Consider the following 16,166-nt stretch of genomic DNA (forward strand, 5'->3'; position numbering starts at 1 on the left):
AGGCCACAATGGTGGCCGCATTCCAGCGGTGCTGCTGGAAGGGACAGGGCTCACTCGGGTCCATCCGAGTGCGGGACCGCTGTGGGGGTGGGAATGGGGGGTCCCAGCACGGCACGGGCTCCGCGCCCCGGTGAGAACCGGCGGCACGCGCGGCCGCGGCAGCTCCGCCATCTCCCCGCGCCCTGCGGAGAGGACAAAAGCCGCGTGCGAGGAATCCGTGCAAACGCCGCCGTGGCCGGCACGCCGCCGTGCGAGGGGCCCCGTGTCCCTCTCCCAAAACGAGCCCCCCTCCCCACCCCACTCCCCCCCCGCACCCGCCGGCCTTTAATTGCTCCGGCTGCTGGGAAATTTCAAGGTTGAATTTGTCAAACTCCGATTTCCAGCCGGGAGATCGCGTTCTGCCTTTGTCAGCAAGATTGGAAAAATCCATCCCCCCCCCCCCCCCCAGCCTCTCCATTCCCTCCCGCCCCCTCCCCACTTCCATAATCCCGGATCGGCGCTGCCCGATCCCCCTGCACCTGCTCCCCCAAGGCGGCTCCGTGAGCTCGCACCGGCCCCGGCACCGGCCGCAGGTTCATTACCGCCGTGACCCCCGTGACCCCGCCGTGTCCCCGCTCCCGGCGACACATCCATGGGGACACCCGGCGGCATTGGGCCTGGGGGGTACCGAGTCACCTCTCTGGGAGGGGCCGATCCGGCATCCCCCAGCCCCAAAGCCGCCGGATAATCCGGACGCGGCGTCGCCAGCCGGGCCTCACCTGCGTGTGCGGCATCCCGGGATTTTTACGAGCGGCCGAAATCCCGGAGCTATTTGTACCGGGAAAGGGCAGCGGGAATGTGGCGGGGTGGGATGGGGGGCGGAGGAGGGGGGGGGGGGATTTATGGCTCTGAAACCCAAAACCCACCCAAAAGGGCTTAATCACTCCCAGCCGCGGCCCCGATGCTTTTATGGGGCATTTTAGAGCAAAAGAGCCAATAAATTTTTGGGTGAGGGTAAGAGCCGCGGTGAGGATGAGGAGGGAGCAGAGGAGGAGGGGGGACGCGCTGGGGTGGGTTAAAATGGGGGAGACAACAGCGGGGAGGCGCGGGGCAGCGCCCCGGTAGTGGCGGAGAGGGGTCGGTCCCCCCCCCTCGACAGGGGGGGCGTCGGTGGCTCCTCCTCCTCCTCCTCCCGGTATCCCGGGGCTTTAAGGCGGTGGAACGGGAATCGCGGGGCTGGGGGGGGGGGGGCGGCGGCGGCGGGTCCCGCTCCCGGCGCGGGTCCCGGTCCCGGCATGACCTCGGCGGGGGAGGCGGCCGGTTCCCCCCCGCTGCCCGCCGCGGTCGGCGGCCACCGGCGGAGCCCCCTGGATCGGCTCCCGCCCCCCGCCAACACCACAAAACCGCTGACCCCCTTCGGCATCGAGGACATCCTCGGACGCCCCCGCGGCGGGAGCCCCCCCGGCACCGGCACCGGTCCCGCCGCCCCCCCCGCCCCGACAGGGCCCCGCGGCGGCGGCGGCGGCTGCGCCCCGGCCTCGCCGCTCTGGGCGCTGGAGGAACTCGCCAGTAAAACCTTCCAGGGGCTGGAGCTGGGAATGCTGCAGGCGGCCGGAGGTACCGGGGCCGGGGGGCTCGGCCGGGAGCGGGGCGGGCACCGGGAAACGGGAACCGGGCACCGGGCAGGTGGCGGGGCTGGAGGGCGGCGGGGAGGCCGTGGCGAGGCCAGGGACGCCCCTCGTCCCCCGTCCCGGGAAGTTTCCTCCTTGTCCCAGAGGGGCGAGCGGGGCTGCGAGGCCCCAGAAGCCGCCGGTGCTCGGCCGGGACACCGGGGACACGCGGCAGCCTCGGCCCGAAGGGATGGAGAATCCCGGGGCCGGACACGGGGAACCGGAGCGAGCCGCGACAGGCACCGGGGAGCTCCGGGAGAACCGGCAGCTTTACCGGGAGCAGCGGGACCGGGCGGCGGATCGGCGCCTCCGAGTCGTGACCGTGACCGTGACCGAGCGCGGGGCCGCCGGCAACGGAAACCGGTACGGGCCCCGAGCCTCCGTCCGGGGCTCGGCCTGCCCGAGCCGCCCGGTACCGGCGGGGTCCGACGGACGGGCACGGACCGGCCCTACATCTCACGGGCTCGGCAGAACCGGTAGGACAGGCGGACACTGACAGACAGACAGCACGGCGCCGCCGGGAACGAAACAATCCGTTCCTGGGTTGGAGAGACAGACACGGACGGACAGATCGTGGCTCCGGGATTAACGGAAAATCCCTCACACCGAGGGACACACGGACAGGAAAAGCACGGGGATGAATAAAACCGTTACCGGGTTGGACAGACCTAAAAAGGCTCCGGTAATTAACACAGAAAAATAATTACCGTCCCTTACCGAGACGGTCTCCGTGATTAACGTGAAAAAAAAAATATTACCGGGACGGACAGACGGACAGTCACGGCAGAGCAGCACGGCAATGCCGGTAATTAACGGATACGGTTGGGCACAACCGGACTCACGCCGGTAACGAAAAACCCTCCGGACAGACGGACACGGACCGCTGGATCAGCCCTCCCGTGAGTAACCGAACCTCCGTTACCGGCCGGACAGAAGGACGAGGATGGAGCCAGACTCCGGTAATTAACGGGGAAAAAAAAAATCCCTAATTACGGAGCTCCGGTAATTAAGGAATCCACCATAGCGGACAGACAGACAGACAGACAGAGCAGGGATCCTGTGATTAACGAATAAACCAACCCGTTATCGGGCGGACAGACGAACAGAACGGGGACGCCTCGGACTCCCGGTTTTAAGGTAAAAACCCTCGTTATCTGACGGACGGACACGGCAAGGAACGAAATGAGTGACCGAAAATATTACCGGGTGGACAGACGGACAAGAACGGGGGCGAAAAATTCCTTTTTCCGGGACGGACAGACGGCCAAAAACGGAGCTGATCGGGGCTCCCGGAATTAAGGTGAAAGGTTCGTTACCGGACGGACAGATCGACAGAAAAATAATCGAAAAAAAAAAAGAAAAACGAAATAAATCGTTACCGGGCGAACAGACGGATAAAAACCGGAACGATAGCGGCTCCCGGGGCGGAGGTAAATCCCCGTTACCGGCCGGACAGAAGGACAGACACAGGACTGATAAAAATGAACGAAAAAAATCTCGCTGGGACCGGACAAACACGGGAGTGATCGGGGCTCCCGGAGCGGGCGTGAAGCTCCGGTACCGGCCGGACAGACGGACACGGCCGAGCGGGGATCTCGCAATGAACAAAACCCGGTGGCGAACCGGCCGCGGGTAACGGCGGAACGAGCCGGGAGTGGCGGGCAGATGGAGGTGCCGGTAATTCAGGTAAAACCTCGGTACCGGGACAGCCCTGGGCTTCCGTGATGAACGAAAACGACGGAAGGACGGACTGACAACGGAGCGATCAGGACGCCCTGAGCGGCGGTAAATCCCCGTTACCGGGATGGACGGACAGACAGAAACGGGGCCGACCGGGGCTCCGAGAGCGGAGGGGAAGCTCCGTTACTGGACCGACGGACGAACACGGCACGGATCGGGGTTTCGTAACCGCGGTAAAACCGTGCTACCGGGACGGACCCACGGACTCGGCCGGGATCGCCCGGGGCTCCTCTACCGAGCGAGGAGTCCGCGGTGCGAGAGACCCCGGGAGCCTCCGCCGGTACTGGGGGATGCACGGCCCGAGCGAGCCGCGTTACCGGCGCCACCGGGCTGGCACGGACCGGGGGCCGCAGCGGGAAAGAGACCGGGACAGCGATCGGATTCCGCCGGCGGCGAGCAGCCCTGCCCGGGGCGGCGATCGCGTCTCGCCGGGGTTCTCGAGGTCGCTGGGGCAGCAGCGACAGCACCGGGGCCGGGAGAGGCGGCGGGATCGAACCGGGGACCAGCACGGCCTCGGTTCTCCTGGAATGGCAGAGAAGGAGGATCCCGGTTCTCTGCCGAGGCTCCCGGCTTCATAACGGGCTCCCGGAGCAGCCGCCGGTGGGACGCGGGTGTCTCAGCCCCGGTCGCAACGGCGGCGACTCCGACACGGCCGCGGCCTCTGTGGAACGATGAGTCCCGGCTGCCGGCACCGGCCGCGGTTCGGTTTGCTCGGTTCGGCTGGGCATCACTCGGTTTGGCTCGTCTGCCTTCGGTTCCATGTGGGCCGGTTCGGCTCCGTTCCACCGAGAGTCGGCGGGGCCGGGACGCACCCGCAGGGCTCGGCGGGGCCGGTGCGGCGGCAGTTCCCGGTGCCCCGGCACTGCCTTGCCCTCAGGCCGGGCCCCGCCGTGCCCGGTGCATGTACCAGTGTCTTTGACCTGACGCCGCTGCCCCCGCAGCTCGAGGCCCGCGGTGCCGGTGCTGTTCGGGTCCCCGTGCCGGTCCCTGCCCCACAAGCCCTTCCCCGCCGGGCATCCCGGTGCCGTTCCCGGTGCGATGCCCTGCCCCCGCAGGCGCTTCCCAGCCGGGCGCCCGGGTTCGTTCCCCGGTACTGCTCCCCGTTCCCCGTGCCCTAACCCCGCTGTCTCCGCAGGTCCGTCCCCGCCGGGCGCCTCGGGCCCGCGCCCTCCCTGCAGGAAACGTCGCAAGTCCCGGACCGCGTTCACGGCGCAGCAGCTGCGGGAGCTGGAGCAGCGATTCCGACGGCAGCGCTACCTCTCCCCGGTGGACCGGGACGCGCTGGCGGCGCGCCTGGCGCTCTCCGCCGCCCAGGTCATCACCTGGTTCCAGAACCGCCGCGCCAAGCTCAAGCGGGACCTGGAGGAGCTGCGGGCGGACGTGGCCTCGCTGCAAGCGCTGCCCCCCGCCGCCCTGCAGCAGCTGGCGGGGCTGCCCGAGCCCCCGGGGGCTCCCGCCACCGGCACCGGGACCACAGAGCCCGCCGAGCTCTCGGAGGAGGAGATCGACGTGGCGGACTGAGCCCAGCGCGCTCGGCTCCGTTCGGATCCGGTGGCACCGAGACTGCTCCGTTCGGACTCACTCGGGCCGGCTCGGCTGAGTTCGGATTCACTCGGGTCGGGTCAGGCCGAGCCTGCTCCCTTCGGCTTCGTTCGGCTCTGTTCGGGTGCGCTCGGCTCCTTTCGGCTCAGTTCGGGTGCACTCGGCTCCGTTCCGACTTACTCGGCCCCACCACATCGGTTCCGAAAGAATCCGAGCCCAGCCCCGCCCCCTCCGTGCACCCTTTTTGCGGCTTTTTGGTTTTTTTTGTCTTTCCATTGGGTTTTTTTCTTCCTTTTTTTAATTTTATTTTCTATCGGCCCCGATGTAAATATTTGCAATAAAGGCAACACCTTAATATGGACCCCAGAGCCCTCCACCCACCCCCCACACTTTTTTCCAGGCGAGCACCTCCCACCGCGGGCATTAATTTGTTTTAACCGGTGATTAATTACCGGCTGCGGCCGCCCCTGCCCCCCTCAATTTGCATATTAATCAAATTGTATTTGATCTCACGCCTGTCACCAAACAGTGACATAAAGGGGGGTGGAGACCCCCCCCCTTGTTGTCCCCTGGGGCTGGAGTGACATGGGGAGTGACAAGGGACAGAGGGGGACACGGGGTGGACACAGAGACGGCAGAGAGGCTGAGTGACACCAGCCCATAGAAAAGCCAGAGAGAAAAACAAATCTCAGCTTTATTAAAAAACCCAAATTGCTACAAATCCCTGAGGGGCCCTGGGGAACAGCCCAGGCCCACCCCCCCAGCACAAGGGGCTGCAGGGTGGGCCCCGACCCCCCCAGCACCCCCAAAGGCAGGACGGGGAGACATCCCCACCCCTGGCAGTGGGGGACAAGGCACAGGCAGGCGAGGGGGGGCTGCCAGGGTGCCCCCAGCAGAGCAGGGTCAGCTGAGCAGCCCCCCGGGGGTGGCCTTGCCCTTGGCACGGGGCACGGGGGCCGGCGTGGCGTGCGCCGGGTGCTTGAGCTGCAGCAGCAGCTTGCTGCCCTCCACGGTGGCACCCTGGGGACACAAGGAGCTGGCAGCTGACACAGGTGTGTCCCTGAGGGGTGCAGGGGGGTCCCACAAGTGCCCCCAGCTCACCTGCATGGCCCTGAAGGCCTCCTCGGCCTCTGCTTTGCCACGGAAGTTGATGAAGGCACAGCGGCGCCCCGGGAGCAGCCGCACGGAGCGGATCTCCCCAAACCTGGGGGGCACACACAGAGCCCCAAATTGGGGGGGCAACAGTTAGAGATTCCTAAATGGGGAGCTGGAGGGTTAGAGACCCCCCAAACCTGCAGGGTGGGAAGGTCAGAGACTCTTAAATGTGTAAAGCAACTTTAGCAACCCCCAAAAGCTGGGGAAGGGTGAATGACACCAAAGGATGGAGAGAGTGAGACACCCCCCAAATCTCCAGGATGGGGGAACAGAAACTCCCAAAGCTGAGAGGGAACAGAAACTCCCAAAGCTGAGAGGGAACAGAGACTCCCAAAACTGAGGGGGAACAGTTAAAGACACCCCAAGCTGTGGGACAGAGCGCCCCAAACCTGGGAGCAGTGTCTAAGTCAGACACTACTCCCCAAGGATCCCCTGCAGGTCAGAACCAGCAGAGCACAAGGACAGGGACAGAGCTTGGGGGTCACCAGGGGGTGCCAGGGGGTTGGGGTCCTGCAGGAGGAGCAGCCCTGGGGTGACTCACCGGCCAAAGGCACGACGCAGCACCTTCTCAGTGATGTGGGAGGTGACATTGCCCACCCAGAGCGGGAAGCAGTCCCTGCCAAAAGCCATCCTGGTGTCACCAGAGCCAGCACTGCCCCACTCTGAGCCCCCTCCCAGACCACCAAACTCCCCATACCTGGCTGGGTGGCTCGGTGGCAGTGTTGGGCAGCTACTGGCCACAGCAGGTGCCCGTTCTGGGTCTTTTGTTGGGGTCTTGCCACTGCTTCCTGTCACACTTTTGTCACCTGTGTCCTGGCAGCTCCTGGTTGTCCATCCTGCTGCCGAGGGGACAAAGGGCTTCAGCACCACTGGGGACACAGGGACAGCCCCGGGGTCCCCCAGCCCACCCACCCCTGTCCCTTACCAGGGAGAAACAGCGGCTCCTTGGCCTTGAGCAGGAAGGGGGACACGGGGACACCGCCGGGGCGGCTGCACTGCTGTGAGGGGACAGGGGTGAGGCGTGGGGGGCACAGCAGGGCAGGGGGCTGGGGCAGGGGGTGGGGAAAGGGGGGTCTCACCTGCAGCAGGGCCCTGCAGGCCTCCAGCTGCGTGGCTGCCTCAGCGTAGGCCCCATCCTGCAGCAGCAGCTCCTCGAAGGTGCGAGCGGCCTCGGCGTAGCGCTGGGGGCCAGGGGGCACCTGCAGGCCCTGCCTACCCCCACAGGCACCCCTCGCCCCCCAGCCAGCCCAAATGGCACCTCAAAGCCTCACTGATATCCCCCAGCACAGCCCACAACACCCTGTGCCCTGCCCAGTCCCCTGTGCCCCAACTCACACCGAGTGCAGCCAACCCACCCCTCATTCACAGCACCCTACAGTTCCCCACAGCCCCCTCCCAGCCTAAATGGCACCTCAAAGTGTCACTGACACCCCCCAGTGCAGCCCTACCCCACCCCAGCAGCACCCTGTACCCTGCCCAGTGCTCCCAGCCCCAACTCACACTGAATGCACCCCTCATCCACAGCACCCTGCAGCTCCTCAAGTTCCCCACACCCACTGGCACCCCAAATCCCCCAGTTTGTCTCCAACAACTCGCTCCCAGAACCCCACAGCCCCTCACCCAGCCATGCCCCCTCCCAAGACCCCTGCCCAGTCCCTGGAGCCCCCCCAAGTACCTGGAGCCCCCTGAGGGCTTTGCCCTTGCGGAAGGAGCCCTTGGGCCAGCCCGGCTGCAGCTCCAGCGCCGCCTCCGCGTCCGCCAGCGCCTCCTCGTAGCGCCCCAGCTTCTCCAGGCAGTAGGAGCGGTTCCCCAGGAGCCTGAGGGGGTGTGGGGGTGTCACTGAGGCCGGGCCCTGCCAGCCCAGCACCCCCAGGTCGCCCCCAGCTCCCTCTGCTCACCGGTGCTCCCGGGGGTTCAGCTCCAGGGCCATGGTGAAAGCCCACACGGCCTCAGAGTGTTGGCCCATCTGGGCTGCCTCGATGCCGTGGCCTGGGGAGGGGACACAGGGACACAGGGAGGGACAGTGTCCCTAGCACAGCTCCTCTGAGCTGTGAGAAGCAGGGAGAGCTCTCAATGCCCTCCCCTGGCCCCTCTGGGGGTCCCTGCACTGACCTGCAAGCGCCAGGCTCTGTGCCAGCGTGCTGGGGCTGGGTGGGCTGGCCTGGGGGGGCTGAGGGGACACAGGGGTCCCCACAGGGTCCCCACTTCCCTTCTCTGGCACCTTCCTGCTTGGTTCCACCATGTTCTGTGGCCCAGGGGAGCGGTCAGTGCCCGGGGGGGGCAGCCTGACCCCTGCCTTCTCCCGGGCTTTGCAGACAAAAGTGCAGCTCAGGTCCAGCTCCTCCTGGGGAAGCAGGGAGAGATGAGGGATGGGCAGGCAAAGCCCTGGGAGCCCCAGCCCCACATGGCCCCCATGGGGACACTGTCCCTCACCTCTGCCACTGCTGTGTCCTCTGGGCCAGACTCCTCTGAGGGCACAGTGGAGTCCCCAGGGCACGGGGAAGGCTCTGGGCAGCACCCCTTGTCCTCAGCACCCTCTGAGGGAGGCCCAGCGCCTGCAGGGCCACTTGGGGGGCTCTGCAAGGACAGGGAGGGGGTGAGGTGACAGGCTTAGGGGGCGCTGGCTGGCCCCATCACCTCTGGGCACCCCTAGAACAGCACGAGCAGGCTGGCCTGGTCACTCACTGGGTCAGTGCTCTCTTTGTTCTTCTGCTCTTGACCCAGTTTCTCCCGTTTCTTTCGGTCTTTTTGTTTCTGAAAAGGAAGAACATGAACCCACGAGCAGAGAAATGCAGCCTCAGCCCCCAGCTCAGGGACTGGCTGGCAGCACCCCAACAAGTGGCAGTGACCCCAATCCCCAGGAACTGGCAGGGACCCTTCTCAGGGCTCACTCACCTTCTTCTTCACCTTCTTCTTCTCTGCCTTCCTCTTGGCCCGCTCCTCCTCTTCCATCAGCTCCTGAGCGTTCTTGTCAGCCTCCTACAGGAGTTACTTGAGTCAGGACAGCCCCGGGGCCACAAGGTGGGACCCTCTGGTGACCCTGGGGGACATCAGGGGGATTTTTGCCCACCTCAGCCGTGGGCCAGGCCCGCTGGGGCGTGGGCAGCCGGTCCAGCCGCGCGTCCAGGGCGGTGGGAGGGGTCCGGGGCGGCTCCGAGCACAGGAAGGACTTGCGGAAGCCGCAGTAGCTGTAAGGAACGGCTCCCTCCGCCACCGGAACGTCCAGAAACTGCAAACCCACGTCGAACTCGTCCTCATCGTAACCGTAATTGCCATCTTCATCATCATCATCAATATCCAGGGGGTAGTAATCCACCGTGGGGCCTGGCAGGAGAGCGGGGTTCGTGAGGAGCAGTCCCAGGCACCGGATCCCGGCTGTCCCCACGGCGTTCCCGCTTCCCGGGCAATTCCCGAGCACGGGGACCCCCGGTAGCCCCCGCTGCACTCACCGTCATCCCAGAGCAGACACACCTCTCTGTCCTTATACCTAATCACCGGCTGAGACGGCACCGGCAGGTCGGCGAGGCTGGACATGCGGTGCCGAGGGCAGAAGGGCGCTGTAGGGAGCACAAACAACCATGAGCCGGCGGAGGAGGAACCGAAACCGGGCCGCGCTCTGGGGTCCCCCCGCCAGGTCCGTACCGCCGCTCCAGCCAGCGGGGCCCAGCGTGCAGCCCCAGGGGCAGGCAGCGGCAGCCGGCCCGAAACCGCCCAGACCGGGCCCGTCCCGCTCCCGCGGCCCGCCCGAGCCCCGCATCGCCTCAAGCCGCCGCGCCTCGGGATTGCATCACAGCCCTACCGGAATAACGTCACGGCGCCGCTTGAGGCCGCCCCACCGCCATGTTGGGTGCGGGCAGGACGGCGGCCTGCAGGGCCCTCACGGAGTGGGACCGGCGCTCTTCATCTTCTCCCGCCGTCCCCGCCTGCCGCAAGGCCGTGGGCTCGGCCGCCCCCCGCTGCTCGTCCCGCCCCTCACGTCGGGCCCCTCCTGGCGGCCAGCTTGGCTCAGCCCCCCGGATTAGCGAGGGCGCGGCCTAAGCCTCTTTGCTGCCGCCGCCCCCGGCATGGCCCGGCATGGACGCCGGCGGCGCTGAGCGGCGCGGCGGAGAGCTTTGCCTGCAGGTGAGGCCGCTTGGGACGGGGGGTGCTCGGACACCCCTCCCGGGACAGCGGCGGGGCCGGGCCGGTACCGGGGTGGGCGGGGGGGCACCGGGCCCGGGCTGTGCTGCGTCTCCATGGCAACGGCGCAGGGGGCGGGGCGGGGGAGTGGCCAACCGTGGCGAGCACTGAGGGGGCGTGGCCACAGCGGGAGCCGGTTGGGGCGTGGCGTGGGCGGGGTCGTTGCAGCAACGGGCGTGGTTATGCGTGGCCCCGCCCTTCGCACCGGCCCGGGGGTCCTGAGCCCCCCGTTCCCCTCCAGGTGGGCGACGCCGGTCTGGGCGGCCTCATCCTGCTGCTGCTGACGGCCCGGCCGGGACCGGGCGATGGGGCTGCCCGCGGGGACCCCCCCGAGCCCGGTGAGACTCCAGGGGACTGCGGGGAGCACAAGGGGGCGGGGATCCCGATGGGGTGCGTGGTCCTGGGGGGAGTGTGGAGGGTCCGGAGTCGCTGGGGGGGCATTGATTCCATGTGGCGGGCTGTAGGTACCCCACTGGGCAGTGGGTTCCTGGGTGTCTCAGGGGTAGGGTGGCAGTGGGACAGTGATGGGCGGGTGCTGTCCCACAGCAAGGTTTTTCAAACTGGGGGTCCCCAGCCCACACCATGGTCCCCGCCCCATCCTGAGGGTGCCGTGCCCCCAGGCGGGTCGCGGGGGCCCCTGGCGCGCTCCTTGCAGCGGGCAGAGGCCATGCTGCGCAGCGTCACCCCGGGACTGCGCCGCCTGCTGTCCCCGCGGTCGAGCCGGCGCGGTGACACCGACGAGGACGACGACGAGGACGAGGATGAAGCCGCGTCCATCGTGGTCCCTCTGGAGCAAGCCTTCCCAGCTCTGCGCCGCTGCCTGTGCGTCTGGGAGGACCCTCGCACCGAGACCTTCCTGGGCTACGTGCGGCCCCATCCCGGTGGCAGTGGTGGCGCCGGTGACTTTTCCGAGGACGCCGTGCGGCGGCGCGTGGCCGAGCGGGGAGCGACCCTGCACGCGCTGCTGCAGCACCGCCACCAGCTCCGCCTGGCCCGCGACTTCACTCGACGCCTCAAGGCCTCCTCCGACTTCCTGCGGCGGCTGCAGGCGTTACCGGAGCCCGGAGCGCCCGGTGAGGCGGCGCTGCCGGCGCTGCGGGAGCTGTGCGCGGAGCTGCAGGCGCACGCGGGGCACTGGGCCGCGCTGCTGCGGCGGCTGCGGGCGGACGTGTGGCTGCGGGCGCTGCCGCAGCGCCGGGGCCAGGCCGTGCTGCACGTGCGCTGGGCGCTGCTGCTGCCCGCCGTGACGGCCGCGCGCCTCACCGGGCGGCACATCGAGGCACGGCTGAGGCAGCTGGGCCGCCCCGGTACGCCCGGCCCGGCCGCCGAGAGCCTGGCTGAGCTCTTCCAGGGGCTGGAGATCTACAACCGCACGGTGACGGCGCTGGCCGAGGAGCTGGGCCCCGAGGTGAGGGCGCCCGGTGCCTTCACGGTGGGCGCGGTGCTGCGGCTGCTGGCGGCCGAGCGCAGCCGGGCCGTGGCCCAGAGGCTCTGGCCCCTCCTGTGGCCCCAGAATGGGGACGTCAGGGATGGACACGTCCGCTGGGAGGATGTGGGGGTGCCATGGCCACCCACGGCTGAGATGGACACAGAACCTTCTGGAGCGGTGCTGGCGGCTGAGCTGCAGGCACTGTGCCAGGAGGACGAGGAGCTGATGGGACACGTTTTTGGGGCGCTGGTGGCCTCAGCTGACAGCCTGTGGCAGCCAGTGCTGTCAGAGAGCCCCGAGCCCGCGGGGCTGCGGCCGGGCAGTGCCGGGGGCTGGAAGGCCGTGCGGTGGCTGGACGCTGCCCGCGGCCCCGTGGCCGCCACTCTGAGTGCCCGGTACCGCCTGCTGCTCTGGGAAAATGTGGGAGCTGTGCTGGGGGACAGCTCCGGCACCCCTCCTGCCACCCCCAGTGCCACCGTCACCGCGGCGCGGGAGCTGAGCCGTGCGCTGGCTGTTGGTACGTGTGGGGGTACGGAGAGTGTGGGGTCCCTTGGGGTGTCCGTGTGCCACGCTGAGCCCCGCTGTGTCCCCGCTGTGTCCCCACAGCCCGTGTGCCTGCTGAGTGCCGGGAGGAGCTGGGACGGCTCTGCCTGCAGCTGCTGTGCCGGGGTGTTCTCTGCAGCTGGGACACGGGTATGGGGGCTGGGGGCCACAGGGAGGGGGCAGGATGTGGGGTGGGGTGTGGGGTCTGGGGTACAAGGTGTGGGACAGAGTGCGAGGCACTTGGTGGATATGGGGTGAGGGACTGGGGTGTGCTGTGAAGGGTTAGATATGCGATATGGGGTGGGGTGCGGGGTGCAAGTGGGAGATGTTGGGGCATTCTGACTGTTCCTCCTGCAGATTTTACCCGTGCTCTGGGCTCAGGGCTCTCAGACAAGTGCTTGGAGTCCCCAGGAGGGTCCCCAGGGCCAGGGTGCAGCCACACAGCCCAGCAGCTCCGGTGCCTCTTCCCAGCCCTGGCGCTGGCCCTGCGCTGCCTGCGCCTGCTGCCCGCCCGCCCGCACGGTGAGAGGGGTCTGGGGAGGGGGGCAGGAGGCTCTGGGGGTCCTGCCTGTGCTGACCCCCGCCCGCAGCCCCCCCCGGGGGTCTCTGCCTGCGGCTGCAGGTGCTGGGCCGGTGCCTGGCGGCGGTGGCGGCCGCCCACGCGTGGCTGACGGGCCGGGCCGGGCGGTACCTGGCGGCCTGGGCACTGCCTCAGTTCCTGCTGCTCACCCAGGGAGACCTGCAGGTACGGGGGGCACGGGGGGTACAGGGGACTGGGGGGACACAGCAGGGCTGGGCTCACTCCCCCTCCTCCACTGCAGGTGCTGAAGGCAGAGGCAGAGCAGCTGATGCTGCAGGTGAGCAGGACCTTCCCAGAGCCAGGGGACATTCCTGAGGACAGCCCCCCTGAGCCACCCCCCTGCCTGGGATCCCCGTGGGAGCTCCAGCTGTGCCAGCAGATCCGTGACATGGCCAACAGCATCCAGGTATGGCGGGGCTGTGGGAGGGTGGTATGAACATGAAGATGCCTGTGTCACCCTGTGTCACCGTGTGTCCTCTGTATCCCAGCTCTTCTCCGGGGATGTGCTCTGGATGTTCTCCACCAGCTGCAAGCGGCTCTCAGCTGAGATCTTTGACCAGACAATGCCTCTGGGCCGGCACTGGCGGCTCGGGCCCCGCGCTGGTGGGTGCTGGGGCTGGGGGGCTGGGAGGGGATTTGGGGGCTCACTGACCCAGGTCCCTGTGTCCCTGCGTCCCCCAGAGCTGCCCAGCTCCCCCAGCGCCTACGCGGCGGCCGCGGTGCAGGCGGTGCTGGGGCAGGTGCTGCAGGGTGCCCAGGCCCTGCCCCACGATGCCCAGGTGCCCACCCTGGCACGGGTCACCACGGCCTTCCTGGAAGCATGGATGGATCACATCCTGACCCGACGGATCAAGTTCAGGTACTGGGGATGGGGGGGCATGGCCTCTGGGCAGTGCCAGGGGTTCCAGTGGGGTCCTGGGTGTTCCAGTGGCAGTTTCAGAGTCCCAGTGGGGTTCTGGGCGTCCTAGTGGCAATACAGGGGTCCCAGTGGCAGTTCCATGGGTCACAGAGGGGTTTTGGAAGTCCCAGTGGCAGTTCCAGGGGTCCCAGTGGGGTTCAGGGGTCCCAGTGGCAGTTTCAGAGATCCCAGTTGTGTCCTGGAGGTCCCAGTGGCAGTTCCAGGGGTCCCAGTGGGGTTCAGGGGTCCCAGTGGCAGTTTCAGAGATCCCAGTTGTGTCCTGGAGGTCCCAGTGGCAGTTCCAGGGGTCCCAGTGGGGTTCAGGGGTCCCAGTGGCAGTTTCAGAGATCCCAGTTGTGTCCTGGAGGTCCCAGTGGCAGTTCCAGGGGTCCCAGTGGAGTCCTGAGGGTTGCAGTGCCAGTTCCAGGGGTCCCAGTGGCAGTGCTGGGTGTCCAATGCCAGTCCCAGGGTCCCAGTGGCAGTGCTGGGTGTCCAGTGTCCAATGCCAGGCCAGGGGGCTCAGTGGCAGGTTGGGGTCCCACTGATGGTGTCCCAGGGGGGTCCTGGGGGTTGTGGTGACAATGCCAGAGGCTCTGTGGGTCATGATGGGGTGTGATGGCAGTGCCAGGATCTCGGTGCCGGTCACAGCGTGTGGTTGCGGTGCCGGGGGGTTCTGTGGGGTCCTGCTGGGGGTTCCGGGCTCGCACCCCCCCGCTGACCCCCGTGCCAGCCTGCAGGGTGCCCTGCAGCTGCGGCGGGACTTCGAGGCCGTGCGGGAGCTGGTGTGCTCGGAGCGCTCCGGGCTGGCCCCCGAGGCGCGGCAGGCGCTGCGGGCCCTCTGCGTGTTCCGGCACACGGACACGGCCGTGCGCTGCCTCCTGCAGCAGCCCGGGGGGCTCGGGGGGCACCCCCGCACCTGGGGCAGCCTCCGGCGCTGCTGTGAGAGCGGGACCGGCCGGGAATGGGCTGGGGAGTGGGGCGGGGAATGCGGAATGGGGTGGGGAATGGGATGGGAGGGGTGGGGAATGGGCTGGGAGTGGGCTGGAGAATGGGGAATGGGGTGGGGAATGGGATGGGAGGGGTGGGGAATGGGATGGGAGGGGATGGGGATGAGATGGGGTGGGGAATGGGCTGGGACGGGTGGGGAATGGGGTGGGGCATGGGGAATGGGGTAGGGAATGGGCTGGGAGGGGATGAAGCAGGTGGGGATGGGATGGGATGGGATGGGATGGGATGGGATGGGATGGGATGGGATGGGATGGGATGGGATGGGGCAGAGATGGAATGGGACAGGGTGGGATAATGATCGGGAGATTGGGACAAGGATGGATGGGGACAGGGAGAGGGACGAGGATGGGGGTGGGAATGGGGATGGGGATTGGATGGGGATGTGATGGGATGGGATGGGATGGGAATGGGGATGAGATGGGGATGGGGATGAAGATGAGGTGGGGTGGTGATAAGATGGGAATTGGATGGGATGAGGTGGAGTGGGATTGGGATGAATATGGAATGGGACAGGGTGGGGTAAGGATCAGGAGATTGGGACAAGGATCTGGATGGGATTGGAATGGGGATGGGGTGGGATGGGAATCAGATGGGATGAGGTGGAGTGGCACTGGAATGAGATGGGGTGAAGATGGGATGAGAAAGGGTGGGATAGGGAGAATGGAACAAGGACTGATGGGGACAGGGAGAGGGACAAGGATCTGGATGGGATGGGAATGGGGAGGGAGTGGGGATGGGGACGCGATGGGATGGGGTGGGATTGGGATGAAGATGAGTTGAGGTGGTGATAAAATGGGAATTGGATGGGATGAGGTGGAGTGGAATTCAGATGAAATGGGGTGGAGATGGGATGGGACAGGGGGGAGGACTGGGACTAGGATGGAGATGGGGTGGGAAGGGGACAGGGTGGGATAAGGATTGGGAGACTGGGACAAGGATGGATGGGGACAGAGAGAGGGTCAAGGATCTGGATGGGATTGGAATGGGGATGGGGACAGGAACCCCCATCAGAAGCAGGACCCAGCCTATCCATCTATCCAACCTCTCCCAAACCCATCCATCCCTTGCCAGGCTCAGACGAAGGCGCCCACCCCCTGGAACCATCCATGGACGCTCTCCCTGGCCTGGACCCTCTGGAGGGGCTGGGCCCAGTGCCAGGGACCCCCCCTGTGTCTCCAGAGGCCGATGGCCCGTCCCGGCCCGAGTCCCCATTCCCGGGCAGCCAGCAGCAGTGGCTGTCCCTGCGGCTGCACCGTGCCCGCCGCTGGCGTGTGCCAGGGCTGCCGTGCGTGGGGAACAGCCCCGAGGGCTGAGCTGCAATAAACCTGCAAACACCACCATGGCTGTGTCAGCGGGTGGGACGGTGGGGTGTGGGGGTCTGGCATCCCTGGGCTGTGATCCTGGGATTCCAACTGGGACCAGTTGCTGGTGGGTGGGCAGGAT

The 16,166-nt window shown here is 67.2% G+C and overlaps 3 protein-coding genes across 8 annotated transcripts; 2 read left to right on the forward strand and 1 right to left on the reverse strand.

Annotated features, from left to right (window-relative positions):
• Window positions 1-1,256: 1,256 nt before the first annotated feature.
• On the forward strand, window positions 1,257-4,910 carry LBX2 (ladybird homeobox 2). Its single transcript, XM_074540431.1, has 2 exons — window positions 1,257-1,596; window positions 4,525-4,910. The coding sequence occupies exons 1-2, from the start codon at window positions 1,275-1,277 to the stop codon at window positions 4,908-4,910; spliced, it is 708 nt and encodes a 235-aa protein (XP_074396532.1). The 5' UTR covers window positions 1,257-1,274.
• A 697-nt stretch (window positions 4,911-5,607) lies between these two features.
• Window positions 5,608-10,033, reverse strand: TTC31 (tetratricopeptide repeat domain 31). Of its 5 annotated transcripts, none has more exons than XM_074540607.1 (15): window positions 9,886-10,033; window positions 9,536-9,643; window positions 9,157-9,410; window positions 8,982-9,065; window positions 8,772-8,840; window positions 8,520-8,663; window positions 8,199-8,430; window positions 7,985-8,075; window positions 7,762-7,903; window positions 7,166-7,267; window positions 7,012-7,084; window positions 6,784-6,925; window positions 6,628-6,702; window positions 6,033-6,135; window positions 5,608-5,951 (listed from the first exon to the last, which is right to left on the reverse strand). In XM_074540607.1, exons 2-15 carry the CDS (start codon window positions 9,618-9,620, stop codon window positions 5,835-5,837), a joined length of 1,713 nt encoding a protein of 570 aa, XP_074396708.1. In that variant the 5' UTR covers window positions 9,621-9,643; window positions 9,886-10,033; the 3' UTR covers window positions 5,608-5,834. The 5 variants fall into 5 exon arrangements, with proteins under 5 accessions (XP_074396708.1, XP_074396707.1, XP_074396705.1 ...); XM_074540606.1 differs by lacking the exon at window positions 9,886-10,033 and adding an exon at window positions 9,729-9,877 and having other exon boundaries at window positions 6,784-6,922; window positions 7,012-7,081; XM_074540604.1 differs by lacking the exon at window positions 9,886-10,033 and adding an exon at window positions 9,729-9,877 and having other exon boundaries at window positions 7,012-7,081.
• A 35-nt stretch (window positions 10,034-10,068) lies between these two features.
• CCDC142 (coiled-coil domain containing 142) lies at window positions 10,069-16,089 on the forward strand. Of its 2 annotated transcripts, XM_074540600.1 has the most exons (11): window positions 10,069-10,208; window positions 10,507-10,603; window positions 10,886-12,211; window positions 12,301-12,387; window positions 12,595-12,759; window positions 12,828-12,982; window positions 13,059-13,223; window positions 13,306-13,420; window positions 13,499-13,676; window positions 14,453-14,654; window positions 15,795-16,089. In XM_074540600.1, the coding sequence occupies exons 1-11, from the start codon at window positions 10,161-10,163 to the stop codon at window positions 16,044-16,046; spliced, it is 2,790 nt and encodes a 929-aa protein (XP_074396701.1). In that variant the 5' UTR covers window positions 10,069-10,160; the 3' UTR covers window positions 16,047-16,089. The 2 variants fall into 2 exon arrangements, with proteins under 2 accessions (XP_074396701.1, XP_074396700.1); XM_074540599.1 differs by lacking the exons at window positions 10,069-10,208; window positions 10,507-10,603 and having other exon boundaries at window positions 10,663-12,211; window positions 14,446-14,654; window positions 15,795-16,088.
• The last annotated feature ends 77 nt before the right edge of the window (window positions 16,090-16,166 follow it).

Source organism: Zonotrichia albicollis, chromosome 5 (genome assembly GCF_047830755.1).
Source record: "Zonotrichia albicollis isolate bZonAlb1 chromosome 5, bZonAlb1.hap1, whole genome shotgun sequence".
Classification (NCBI taxonomy): domain Eukaryota; kingdom Metazoa; phylum Chordata; class Aves; order Passeriformes; family Passerellidae; genus Zonotrichia; species Zonotrichia albicollis.

What these genes read in the sequence shown, in the direction of transcription:
- LBX2 (XM_074540431.1), top strand. Translation starts at nt 1,275, where the DNA reads ATGACCTCGGCGGGGGAGGCGGCCGGTTCCCCCCCGCTGCCCGCCGCG. An exon ending in AATGCTGCAGGCGGCCGGAG is followed by an intron (nt 1,597 to 4,524) that starts GTACCGGGGCCG and finishes CTGTCTCCGCAG; the next exon opens with GTCCGTCCCCGCCGGGCGCC.
- CCDC142 (XM_074540599.1), top strand. Translation starts at nt 10,714, where the DNA reads ATGTGGCGGGCTGTAGGTACCCCACTGGGCAGTGGGTTCCTGGGTGTC. An exon ending in TCACCCAGGGAGACCTGCAG is followed by an intron (nt 12,983 to 13,058) that starts GTACGGGGGGCA and finishes CCTCCACTGCAG; the next exon opens with GTGCTGAAGGCAGAGGCAGA. An exon ending in GGGCAGCCTCCGGCGCTGCT is followed by an intron (nt 14,655 to 15,794) that starts GTGAGAGCGGGA and finishes ATCCCTTGCCAG; the next exon opens with GCTCAGACGAAGGCGCCCAC.
- TTC31 (XM_074540603.1), bottom strand. Translation starts at nt 9,843, where the DNA reads ATGCGGGGCTCGGGCGGGCCGCGGGAGCGGGACGGGCCCGGTCTGGGC. An exon ending in AGAAGAAGGTGAAGAAGAAG is followed by an intron (nt 8,841 to 8,981) that starts GTGAGTGAGCCC and finishes CTTCCTTTTCAG; the next exon opens with AAACAAAAAGACCGAAAGAA. An exon ending in AGGACACAGCAGTGGCAGAG is followed by an intron (nt 8,431 to 8,519) that starts GTGAGGGACAGT and finishes CTGCTTCCCCAG; the next exon opens with GAGGAGCTGGACCTGAGCTG.